Raw genomic sequence first — 12,412 nt, forward strand, 5'->3', positions numbered from 1 at the left:
CGGCCCCCGGGCCGCGGGGCCGGGCGCCCACGTGCCACAACCCAGCCAGGCAGGAGCTGCCCCAGGGCTCTGCTCACGTAGCCGTGCAATAGCAGCAATTGCAACCCTGCCATGGGCTCGAGAGACCCCCCCCAGCTTTCCTACAGCCCCCCGCATGCCAGCAGTGCCTGGGGGCAAGACACCGCAGCAGGGGGACCGATGTGCTGCAGAAGTTCCCCAGCTGAAAGCGAGCGCCAGCTGTGCCGTGGCATGCAGGTTGCCCAAAACAGCACCAAGCAGATGGGAAGCAACCCCCTTTGGCCCTATAAATAGCTCCCGCAAGCACCGTGCTACCCCTACGGCCCAGCACTGCTCTGCCCGCGCTGCTCCTGGACAGCCACAGCAAAGCCACATCCTTGGGCTCTGCTCTCCCGTGCTGCCCATGGCTTCAGGAGCGATGAGCCGTACCTCCGCTGGACTTTGGCAGCCCCATCCTCCCCCAGGAGGGCAATGCCCCCTGGGAGGGTGATGCTGCGCTAGGTTTCACGGGGGAAGTTGGTTAGAGAGAGCCTATGGGGAGGTCCCAAGCAACCTTCAGCCTCCACCCAAGGTCCCACCAGTTCCCCTCCAGCCTGTACATGGCATGGACGGGGAGTGCCAGCCTGGTGTCCCCACACCAACCCTACTGGGTCCAGGGTCTCACTCCCTCCCTCGGGGCAGCCCTTCAGCTGCAGGACCCCAAACTCAGCCTGCTTCTGCACCCCAACCAGCTCCCCTTGCCCCCCACCCAAAGGCAGATGCCTGTAAGAGCAGACAGCAGCGCTCCATCGCAGCCCTAACACATGTTCGCTCCCTATTTCCATATAAATAAGAAAAGGCAGGAAGCTGAGCAATACAAATAGACACTTACATTCACAGACAGGAGCATTCCATTACGGCAAGGGAGAGCACAGGGGCTCTTGCCCCCAACTTTTCTTGCTCCTTGCCCCCCAAACACACACCAGAGAGCCAATGTTCCCTGGGGGGGCATGGGGACAGTCCCACAAGTCCTGCCACAAGCCATCAGTCTCCAAGCAAAATGAGCTGGGCCATCTCGTCCTCTCCCCAGCAGTCCCAGGAGATGGGCTGGGGGAGCAGCTGGGGAAGAGGAGACTGATAGGAACAACCCCAGCACAAGCTGCAGTTCAGCTTTTATTTACTTATTTTACTCTATTAATCCCATCTTTTTCCCCCTTCTCATCCCTCTCTCACTTTTTTTTTTTTTTTTTTTTTTTTTAGAAGTACCAGCAGGGTATTTTTGGTTGCTCCTCTATTGCCAGCCAGCACTATCTTAAATTGCATTTTAAGCTGTTCTGCAGTGGTCCAAACACCTCACACTGCAGGCAAGGCTTTCAAACTACAAGATTAACATCGATTTTAAATTGCTTCCTAAAACACAAGGGTTCCGGCACAGGGCTCGCTCAAGGGCAGTTGCTGGTAGCAAAGCCCAGGTGGCACTGGGGGCAAATCTGGACCCTGGGTTTGCAGCCAGGACCCCCAGCTCCAGGCAAGGAGCAGCACACACTGGTCCCACGGTGGAAGTGCAGCCCCAGAGCGGCTCCACGGGTCCGTGAGCCAGGAACCCCCCCTCCATCACCAACCCTTACTTCAGTTCTTGGTCCTTACAAGAGAGGCATTGCTCCAAGGGCATCGGCATTTAACTCAACCAGTTGTTCTCCTAACCGCCCCTGTTGCTAACCTGGGGAAAATTGTATTATCAGGAGCCAATGCCCCAAGGATTGCAGGAAATCAGCCCGAACCCCTGGAGCAGAGGACGGATCCGACTTGGCGTTTGCACTCCCCAAGACCAGCCGGAGGAAGGCTTCAGAAGGCTCAGCACCACCATCGCTCCTCTGGCTCCACACATCCAGTGCTCGAGCCCACAGCCTTACTTACAGCTGCCCTAAAGTGGTATGTTTCAGAAACAGCAAGAACTCACTAATTTAACACTTCCAAAATTATTACCATTTTTTTCTTCAGCCAAAAATATTGGCCAAACAGTGCTGGGCATCCTGCCACTCTGTGTTCCAGGGGTGAATAAATCATCCCCTTCCTCCAAACCCATCAGCCTCCACCAAGCCTGGCAGCCAGATCCTTCCAGCAGCAGCAGAGTGGGGCAGCAGCCCAAAGCAGAGCCCAGGGGAGCTGGGGGCATTGGCAGAACCGCGGGACAAGCCTCAGCTAATCTCTGCCCAAGCTGAACCGAGCCCATGTCTCTCGTTTAGGCCAGAGCAACAAATAAATCAGTGGGAAAAACTAGCTTTTACAGCAGCTGCTATGGTTCCCACTGTGCTAGTTTTATTTTCTGAAGTACCTGCTGCCTCCCGGGCACAGGATGAATTTTGATTTAGGAGTGAAAAGGGATAATAAAAGCATAAAGAGCCATTAACATTCCTCCTGGCCATGGTGGGGTGTTTGCTCATCACAGGTTGATGGAAATGCCATTTGACTTCCTTATGAGCTATAGAAAATCAATTAATTGATTTAATCATTCCCTGGGAGTCGCTGCTTATGGAATTAACAGAGTACCGGGGCCGGCGGGATGCTGCTCCTCCCTCCGCCTACACGGCAGCAGCAGGGAAGGGGCCAGCACACCTCGCTGCACGGAGATCCTCATCTCTGCTCCACCACTTCAAGACTTGTGAATTTACACTTCCATCTTCCAGTAAGTTTGGTGGCTTCCCCCCCGCCCCCCCGCCTTTTTAAGCCTGCAGGCATCCAATTCTGAGCAGCAATTGTATCAAACAGGCACTTCTTCAGTAAGAGACATGTCCCCAGGGTGGATTAAGCCTTAACTGCTACTATGGTAGCCCTTACAATTCTTATTACCCCTCTTCGCTCTGCAAAGCGCCAATCTGCATTTTACTCCCCCAGCACATCCCTGCAGAACTGGGCAACCCCTGGTGTCACGTGCAGCCCCCACGGATGCCTTGATTTTCCTTACTTTAACAGCACCCGTTTCCCTGCCTACAACAGCGATTTAACAAGAGCAGTAAAGTTTTACATTTCCACTTTAAACGCCCTTCCCGATCGTGGGTTGGAGAAGGGAGCACTGTGCACGTTCACCACAGGGGATGCAGCGCTCCGGGACCCAAACGGGGAGCAGGCACAGGAGAGGACACGCGCTTTTTATCAACCACTGCTTTCTCCACCCAGGCAATGCACTGGTCTGCTCCAAAAAAAAAAAAAAAAATTGAAAGAATGCAGATTGAGGACACCCCTGTGCTGCCACCCTGGCACCAGCAGCAGCCTCTTGCCCCGGCCCCGCAGGGCACCCCGGGGTGCTGCATGGGGTGCAGCCAGCACCCACAGTTGCTCCCAGCAGCACCCACCACCATCGCCAACAGCCATTCCTCAACACAGAGCACCGCTGTAACCTGTCATTAAAGAAGCCTCCCCAAACTCAACAGGAAGAGCAGAATAAGTCCTCATTGCTGCTGTGTGCGGCATTATCCACTTAAAAGAGCCCCTGGATCAGCCCAGCATCTGGCAGAAGCCGACAGGGAGGGAGGCCAGGGAGAGGCAGAGAGCCCTCACACCGCATCCCAGCTCTGCCTTGCCTTGGGGTCTCCATTAACTCCCTCCTCCCCACTGATGCTTGCACAACGAGGAAGAGAGAAAAGGGTCCCGAGCAGCGGGAGCTGCCAGAGCACAGCATCTCCGGGCAAGCCAGAGAGCCGGCCCCACTGCCCCAGCACTTCCACGGGAGAGGAAAAAGCAAAAGCCCATCTTCCCCACTACAGCTCCTCGCCAAGGAAGCACTCCCAGTACCAGCCAGCTCAGCTTGGCACTGGCCAGGCAACTTCTTCCAGCATCAGCTGGCTGCTCCAGCCCCCGAGGCTGCTTGGAGCGGCTTTGGGTGGGACAGACGCAGTGAGGCTGGAAACCAGCCCCAGGCACTGAAGAGCTGCCCAGCACGCTCTGCCCCACGGGTCTCCTCTGGCTGGCACCCCTCCAGCGGCCCACAGGCTCCCGGAGGCTCAAACCCAGCTCTGGATGCTGCAGCAGCAAAACTGGGGACATGCAGGATCCCAGCTGGTGCCAGGGAGGTGACAGGCACCTGCTTACCCGCACCCTCTGCAGAGGGACCTAGGGACACACCCCAGCAAACGGCCTCGCAGGCGCTGCGGGAAGAGGGGGATCGAGAGGGAAGACTCCAGCTGCCCTTGGAGAGGGGTTTGCATAAGCAAGTTCTGGATCCAGATCGTGAGAACGCCCTCATCCCCCCACCTGGACAAGCATCCTGGCTGCTGCCTGCGCCGCCCGGTGAGCCACGCTGCCGAGCTGCTGCAGACGCTTACCCTGAGCTGCTCGGCAGACATAAAAACATAGCCACAAGCAGCCCGGGAGAGGGTTATAACTCATTCAGGAAGAAACAGGGAATAATTAGCGCTGAGTTTGCACAGCAGCGTCTGCCCCGTTCCGCCCCCCTGCTCTGCCCATGCCCCCCCATCACCGACACTTGGTTACATGAGACTCTGCAACTGGTTCTCCTGTCGCCTTCACCGTGCATTGAAGGCAACAAGAAAAATTTGTAACTCTTGTGACTTTTTGCAAGCAAAGGGAGCCACGAGCATCCCTGGAACCGCACCTCTGTGCCTCAGGTCTCATGGAGGCAGCAGCCCAAGCTCTCTCTCCTGGGTGCTCTCTCCAGCAGGTTCAGGTAAGCAAACCAGCTCTCAAAGCCATAAAGCAACTTTGGGGTATTTTGCCCAACTCGAGCTCCTGTCAGAAGTGTGTGCTCTGCCAAGGAGAAATAACTGAGGAGCAGATTGGGATCTGTCACAAGTGGCAGCGACCCAAGTTTGCAAATGGGTCCAGAAACTACCTTTCCCAAGAGAGAGGGAACCAGGATGGGAGGATGAACACATCTGTGTTTTGCTTTAAAGCTCCTTAGGGCTGAGCAGCATCGCACTACAGCCAGGACCTCGCAGGCAGAGCCCAGCCGTCCCCTCCTCTGCCGTCCTCCCTCGCAATCAGCCGTACGCAGAGGGTATGCAGTGGGTCAGGATCATGCACACAGACCTCCTCCTCCTCCCCTCCTGCACGCCGACTGCAAGGGAGGATGACAGGGCTATTCAAGCTCACTCTGATCGTTAGCAAATCTGAGCTTGACCTTTCTGCATCCTCCGTGAGAACAAAGGGCAATGGTACCCGGCCACGCCAGCCCAGCTGGGATGCTGCCGGAGCAGAAGGAAACCCAGCAGCAACAGAAGCGGGAGCAAAGGACCCCTCCAAGAAGATCACGTAGTCTCTCACATTTCTATTTGGCCTCTTTGCTCTGCTCCTCAGGGAGCCATTGAAGGGATTGAACTAATACGAGATCCCACCGCTTCATGCTACTATGACTCTGAAACAGCAGAGATGCCCTACAAACCCCTGAGCAACCTTCAGCTTTATCTTTTGCAGCACAATTCCCACTCCTCTGCCCCCCTCCACCATCATCCCTGTTCTGGAGAGAAACAGCCACGAACACCAAAGCATCCAGCTGTGATGGGCAGCCCAAAACAACCTCCCTCTCTCTCTTCTTCTGCGTTCATTAAAGCAATTCCTTCCATCAAACAGGTCAGACTCCAGGAGTTGAAGCAAGCAACAGCCACAGGAAAGGCAGAGCACTCCAGGAGCTGGAATGCAGGAGGGGTGCTGGGTCTGGGGAGAGAAGGGCAGGATTTCTGCCAGGTGATGTTAAGCACCATTTGCAGCACAACATGCCTTGGCCGTTGTCTGCTGGACCTCTCCCAAGATTCCCGTACCCCAACAAAAGCCAGAGACATTCTGACATCCCAAGAAAGCAGCGCTGCTCACTTCACCCACAGCCAGCATCCAGGACAGGATGCCCCAACCCAGCAAGGGGGGCTTCCCCAGCAGGCTTTCTCCATAACTTTTCCACATTTATTTTTCTTTCCCTGCAAAACAGAAGTGAAGGACAAAATCTCAGAGGCTTTTGCAGCGGAAGCTGCATTTCTGCCATCTGCGTTTCTGCCGTGCCACAGACCAAGGAAACTCTCGTCAGGTGCTGGTGCACTGCCCACCTCCAGACAGATTTGCAGGCAGTTACCATTGCTCAGCTGCAGAATGTCCCCGTGGTGTTGGGCAGCTTTATCTGCACATCAGGTCGATGGGGAACCCCCCTGCCCCAGTCCACAATATCCCATCAGGGCGCATATCCTGCAGCCCCGAGGAGATCAGACCCCAAACCACATTGCAGCAACCTAGGACAAGGTCCAACAGACTTGCAGAGGACGTGCTTCACCCGTGCTCACGTGCATTTTCCAGCTTGCACTCTGAAGTCAGCTCTCCCCCACCCCTGTTCTTCCCTCGTCCCCTGTCCCCAGTGACGCTGTTCCCAAAGCGGTTGAGTAAACACAGCGCAGGATCATGGTCGCCAACAGGAAACCAGCTGGAGATGCTGTTGGGAGCTCCTTTTGGGCTGGGAAAATGCAGGTGCTGAGCTCTCGAGCCGAGTACCCATCCAGGCAGGAAACAGTTGAAACCAGGTTGAAGAGACAATTATGGGAACAGTAAACCACAACTCCAGCGCTCAGCAAACCACCACTTCCCCAACGGCATCGGGATTCAAGGACCTCAGTCAGCCTGAGAACTGCTGTTGCAGCACACAGACCCCGAGCCTGGAGGTGTCTGTATCTCTATGAACCAGAGCGCTAGTGTCCAAGGACCACCAAGGTCAGCTGAAATTAAATCAGTGCCCTCTTGCAAGAATCAGCAGCCCGCAGAGTGGGCAGAGCTCAGCTCCAGTCATTTTGGGACCTGCCCTACACATCCCCTGGGCCCACAGCAAATTCCTCCAGCACCTCGTACCCTACCAGACAGGAATCAACAGCAGGAGAAATCAGAAGTCTTTCCATTTTTTAAACTAGCTACAGCAGTTGCAGGCAATATTCCAGCCATATCTAATCACGTTTTAACACGTAATAACCTATTTTCCTCCGCTAATCCCCTGCAGCAGCGAGCTCCACCAGCGGGACGTACACCACTGCTGAAACCAGAGTGGGGCATGGCCATGGGCGGAGGGACCGCTGCCAAATCCCTCCCCAGCCGCACCGCAAGCACCACAATTAAAGATTTTGGTGCATTCTCAGGATCCCCCCAACCCGAGACAGCTCAAAAGAAAGACTCTTGGGGAAAATAAATAAATAAATAAATAAATAAATAAAATTCTAAAGAGAAGGAGAGAAGAGGCACCGAAAACTCAATCTCTCGAGTCTAGAGTCGTTCCCAAAGCGTCTCCCACATTCAAAATTTATAGACTTGTCTGTTCTCTTTTTTTATCTAGATCTTTGTTTGTAGAACAAATTCTCTCGGTGGCCATTTCAAAACAAAGGAACCTTTGTCTGTGTTTACTTGACAGCAGCGGATTAGGATAAAATAACTTGTATTTCAGAAGGGTTTTTTTTATTTATTATTAAGACGCAAAGCCTCCGCTGCATCGAATCACCAAGCAGAGAATCCATCTGAGGAATGATTTCTGGCACACACTGAGAAACTTGGCTTTCGGAGAGAGCCTCGGCGAAGGGGATTCACATATAAAAATAAAAAGCGATTAGCTTTTGGACTGTGACACTACCCATTTCTCCTTTTCATGCTCCTGCCTCACATCTATCTTCATTTCGGTTTTGATCAGCTCCTCGCACAGTGCGGGAGCCAAGGAAGCTCTGCGCAAGCCTGGGGCATTTTCATACGGTTCCCCTTGGATTGCTATGTCCGAGTTTTAGTGCTGGACTGCTCAGGACACTTGGGGAGAAACAGGAACAGCCCCAGCCAAGCCTGGACCATGATCCGTGGGTTTTACCACTTATCCACAATTCAACAGGATTTCTCTGATGCAAATGATTTTTAAGTGCTCGGGCGCTGGGCTGGAACCCCCCCAGCTCTTTGCAGCCCCCCCAGCCCTGCAGGCATTTAAGCGCATGGGCAGCTTCGCTTGCAGAGCATTGCGGCTGAGCCCGGCAGGACACGGGGAAACATGGAGCAGAGCAGCCACAAAAGCCGGGATCGCCCCCGGGAAGGGCTGCAGGAGTGGACACTCGCTCCCCCGACTGAATACACTGCTACGCTGGTGGAGCGGCCCGCACCCAGAGCGTATGCGGAGAGGATGCTGCCAGCTTGCAATGGAAAATCAATCAATTAATGAATAATGCTCAAATGGGCCCATTAAACCCAACGCTTCGATGAGCCCATGCAGAGAGGAGAGCAGGAGCAGGGACCGGGCTCCTTCCCCAGGCAGGACCACCAGTGCAGTCCAGAGGGCTTACAGAATCATAGAATCATTTAGGTTGGAAAATACCTTTAAGATCATCAAGTCCAACTGTTATCCCAGCACTGCCAAGTCCACCACTAAACCCTGTCCCTAAGCACCACATCTCGATGTCTCTTAAATACCTCTGGGGTCAGGGACTTGACCCCTTCCCTGGGCAGCCCCTTCCAGTGCTTGACAATGCTTTTGGTGAAGGAATTTTTCCCAATATCCAACCTAAACCTCCCCTGGCGCAACTTGAGGCTGTTTCCCCTCATCCCATCGCCCATTACCTGGGAGCAGAGCCTGACCCGTCCCCGGCTCCCCCCTCCTGTCAGGCAGTTGTAGGGAACAATAAGGGCTCCCCTCAGCCTCCTCTTCTCCGGGCTGAACACCCCCAGCTCCCCCAGCCACTCCCCATAAGACTTGTTTCACACTGGGAGCCCAGTCCCAAGAGATATTCAAGCCTGGGTTTCAACGCATGGCAGACCTCAGGCCACACACCCAGTAACTCCTCCAAAGCCAACGGCCCTGAACCTGTCCAAGTTTGTGCAAATACCGGCCTAATTCCCACCATTACTTACATCAAGAGCTAATCAGCCCAACAAAATTAACGTGCTCCTTGGAGCTCATCTTCACACCAGCATTGTGCACTTAACAGCAACAACAACCACAATATGGGTTTCCTCGAGACCCATAACACATGTCAATTAAATGCCAGCTTGTTATTCAGACCTATGGAGACTTGGCAGCACTGGTAAGAAGCACATCCATTTCTGTCCCCACCAACCCGCACCATCTTCCACGTGCATTCAGTGCTCCTCCGCGCCCGCTCAGTACCACCCCATGCAGGAGGGATGTCTGGAGTCCCCTCCCCGACCTCCTGCTTCAAGCAGAGCAGACCTGGGGGTCAGACCAAGCTGCCCACAGCCTCACGCCAGCCAGATGTGTTTTGAAAGTCTCCAAGGATGGCGTTTCCCCACCTCGCCACCTTCCCAGAGGCTTTGACTCCCTATTTCTGAGTAGAACCAGGGAGGTCACTCAGCGTGCATCATCCCGCCTGCCTTTTTCTATGGGCGCAACAGTTGGATTTTCCAGCCATCAGAGCCTCCCCCAACAGCCACAACCTTTCAAAGGTGACAGAGAGGGGTCTGCAATGACACTGGCCAGTTCCCATCCAGCTCCAGTCTTGTACACGCCCTGAGGTCTTGGTCCTGCTCTGCTTTTGGGGTTTCTCACCCTGCGTAGCTGTGTGCAGGGAGCCCTGCTGAGAACAGCTACACCAGCATGGGGGACAGCCAGTCCCTACGTACCAGTATCACAGGAAAGGCTGAACCCCAACAGCCTGAACCCTGTGTTAAACATCTAGGAAAAGCCTCTCGGGTTCTGCCTGCCAAGTCCTGGGGACAAAGAATATAACCCTCTTCCAAAACAGCATCCTTCCTCCAGAGACAGGAGTGAGGATGCTTTGTGTTTCAAAAAAGTGTGAGACCATGAACAAACCAAATCTTTCCCAACAAGAAACACAGCAATAGCCAAATTTGCAGCAATTCATCTGGATGCAATACCTTGCTTGGAAAATTCATCCAATTAAAATAAATAAATCATCCAATTAAAATAAAGGCATTGAATTTCTGAGCTTCCTAACAAAGCAGGATTTGCCTTAGCCAGTTATAAACCCAAGAGATCAAAAGCTTGAAAAATTAGAGGACCTAGGTCATAATTTTTTTTTTTTTTCCTCTTTAAATGAGACCAACCAGCTCTTGCCAGAAGCGACATCCAGACCCACATAGCCTCCGAGCAAAGCAGTGGGTATCTCTGCTGGCCGGCAAGGCAGCAAACCCTTAGCAGAGCCAAGGCGGCCCACGACCAGGAACTGAGCTGCAAGAAGGTGAACACACCCTCATTTAGTCACCTAAAGCATTAAGTGTGGAGGACTCAGAGGTGCGAGAGCCTGATAGCGGAGGTTTCTTTTAATGCAGCTCCAGGACTGTGCTGACATTGCACCTGGTAAACAAGGATGAGAATCAGCGGACTCAAAAATCTGGGTTAAACTGATAACAAGAATAAGGATGGGAAAGGCTATTCCACTCCAAGGCTTCCAGAAAGGGGATAAAGAAGCTGAATAACTGTCTTTTTGCCATCGTTTCACCACAACCTTAAACGCCTCTGGGATGGGACCAGGGGCTTTTGCAGGTTTCTGGAAACCTTTGCTACTGTTTGCAGCACAACCAGTGCCCCCTCTCAGCTCGGGCTGGTCCCACAGTTAATCAAGTCCCTCTTTGCCTTTCTTCCAGTTCTCCGCACACTCCCTGGGGACACGGGGGCTCTCCCGGGACACAGGGCAGCTGTAACAAGCAGCACCTCTTATTTCAAGCTCAGAAACTTTTTTTTTCAGGACCCATCTCCTCAAAAGCCAAGTTTGGAGAAGGCAGTGGTCTGGGGGCTTCTGCCAACCCTCCTCACATGCCATTTCTCATCCCGAGAAGGAAGAAATCCCCTATAACCAGGCGTCCTGGGAGCTGCACTTGGCTTGGGGACAGGGACATTAACACAGCACTCACCCTCCTCGCAGGGACAGGTACTCTGACCACGGCAAAACATGCAGAAAATACCGAGAGGCACGGATCCCACAGCCTGCTCCAGCTCAGGCCGAGGTCAGCCAGGCAAGCACCAGTCCCTTGGAGAAGGGACTTAATGGAGTTGGTGATGGGAACAATTAGGGGAGCACGGGGGGAGAAACGCCAGCCGCTGCGTGCTCCATCCGCGGGGGAGAAAGCAGAGCCAGCTGCCGCAGGCTGCACATTAATCTCTCTGAAAGCCAACGGAGCAGTTTACAAGCACCATCCGACTTCGGGAAACCACCACTTTAGTCCTCTCCTTCTGTAGGAAAGCCGCTAGCATGTCTTCCAGCACCACAAAGAGAGGATTTACTGCCCAAAAATCACATTCCAGGCGAGGCTGGGCAGCTCAAATCCCTCCACGCCTTTGGTACGGAGGAGGAGAAGACCACGGTGGCCTGACCAAGCCTATCTCACCCCACTCACTGGAGTTCAAGCTGGGCATTCCCCTCCCCTCTGTGCAATTCAGTTGTGCTGTTCCAGGCTGGGGCCGCAGAGGAAAAGTCAGGGCAAAGCTCGGTTCCGTGCAGCAGTGTCCTCCCAGAGCAAGGGCAGGACACGACCTTCCCACCACAGAGGCTGTCTCCTCAGCTGACTGCACATCTCACCAGAAAAGGTGTTTAAAAAAAAAAAAAAAATGTAACAGAAAGCACGCTTGCTAAAAATCAGAGTATTTCTCTTCTACATTTCAGTACCTCCACAAAACCACAAAGGCCTTTTATCTTCCCATCCATAAGGAACAATTTCCACTCCCTGCAGATCAAAACTGTCCAAAACCACTGAGCCCTCCAACCACCCGAGCCAAATCCTCCGCACATCAGACTAGGAGCAGCCCACGCAACCCACGCCACCACCAGCAGCTGAAGGTCTGCTCCAGTCAGCCCCCGTCACTGGTGTTTTCCCATACCTCTGCTGCGAGCCAGGCTCAGCACCCACACTCCAGCACCCACACGTCCCCACCGTGCCTGTTACACCTCTGGATATGAACACAGCCAGGATTTAGCCAGATGGCTGCAAAGTGCCCCGTGCCACAGCAAGAAGGGCCAACAGGATCCTGAGCTGTCCTGACATCCCTGAAATGGCTCAAGAGGGAGCCTCGGGAAAAGAGGCATCCAAGCACTGGCCTCCCTGCATCCCTGGCGCTCATCAGCAGAGCTGGACCATGCACATGGAAGGGGGGCATCAAGCATCACACAAACACGGAGCTGTGCCTACCTTCGGTCCGGATGGTGAAGGGCGAGTCCCCCAGGCGCTTGGCTGAGAACTGCCCTCCCAGGGACGTCATGAGGAAGCACAGGGTGAAAAATCCAATGCCCAGCACGAATATCCTGTGGGAGGGAAAGCAGAGCTGTAGCGAGGTGTGACGAGGAAGCAGCTCACTCCTGGGACAGCCCCACCACCCTTCACCCCCCTGGGGTAACCCTTCTGCACAGCAGCAGGAGCCACTTTGTTTTGGGGTGTCTGGAAGAGGCAGCCAGGACAAACCCTGCCTCCTTCCCATCTGCTCCATCCCTGGGGC

At 54.1% G+C, this 12,412-nt stretch overlaps 1 protein-coding gene across 1 annotated transcript in view; it reads right to left on the bottom strand.

Annotated features, from left to right (window-relative positions):
* The window catches only part of MGAT5B (alpha-1,6-mannosylglycoprotein 6-beta-N-acetylglucosaminyltransferase B), a 71,499-nt gene that overhangs the window by 58,021 nt on the left and 1,066 nt on the right, over positions 1-12,412 (bottom strand). Inside the window, exon 4 of the mRNA XM_009637741.2 lies at positions 12,109-12,221. Coding sequence (XP_009636036.1) covers positions 12,109-12,221 — 113 coding nt within the window. The remainder of the gene's footprint in view (positions 1-12,108; positions 12,222-12,412) is intronic.

Source organism: Egretta garzetta, unplaced genomic scaffold, assembly GCF_000687185.1.
Source record: "Egretta garzetta isolate BGI_Z169 unplaced genomic scaffold, ASM68718v1 scaffold34, whole genome shotgun sequence".
In the NCBI taxonomy this organism is placed as follows: Eukaryota; Metazoa; Chordata; class Aves; order Pelecaniformes; family Ardeidae; genus Egretta; species Egretta garzetta.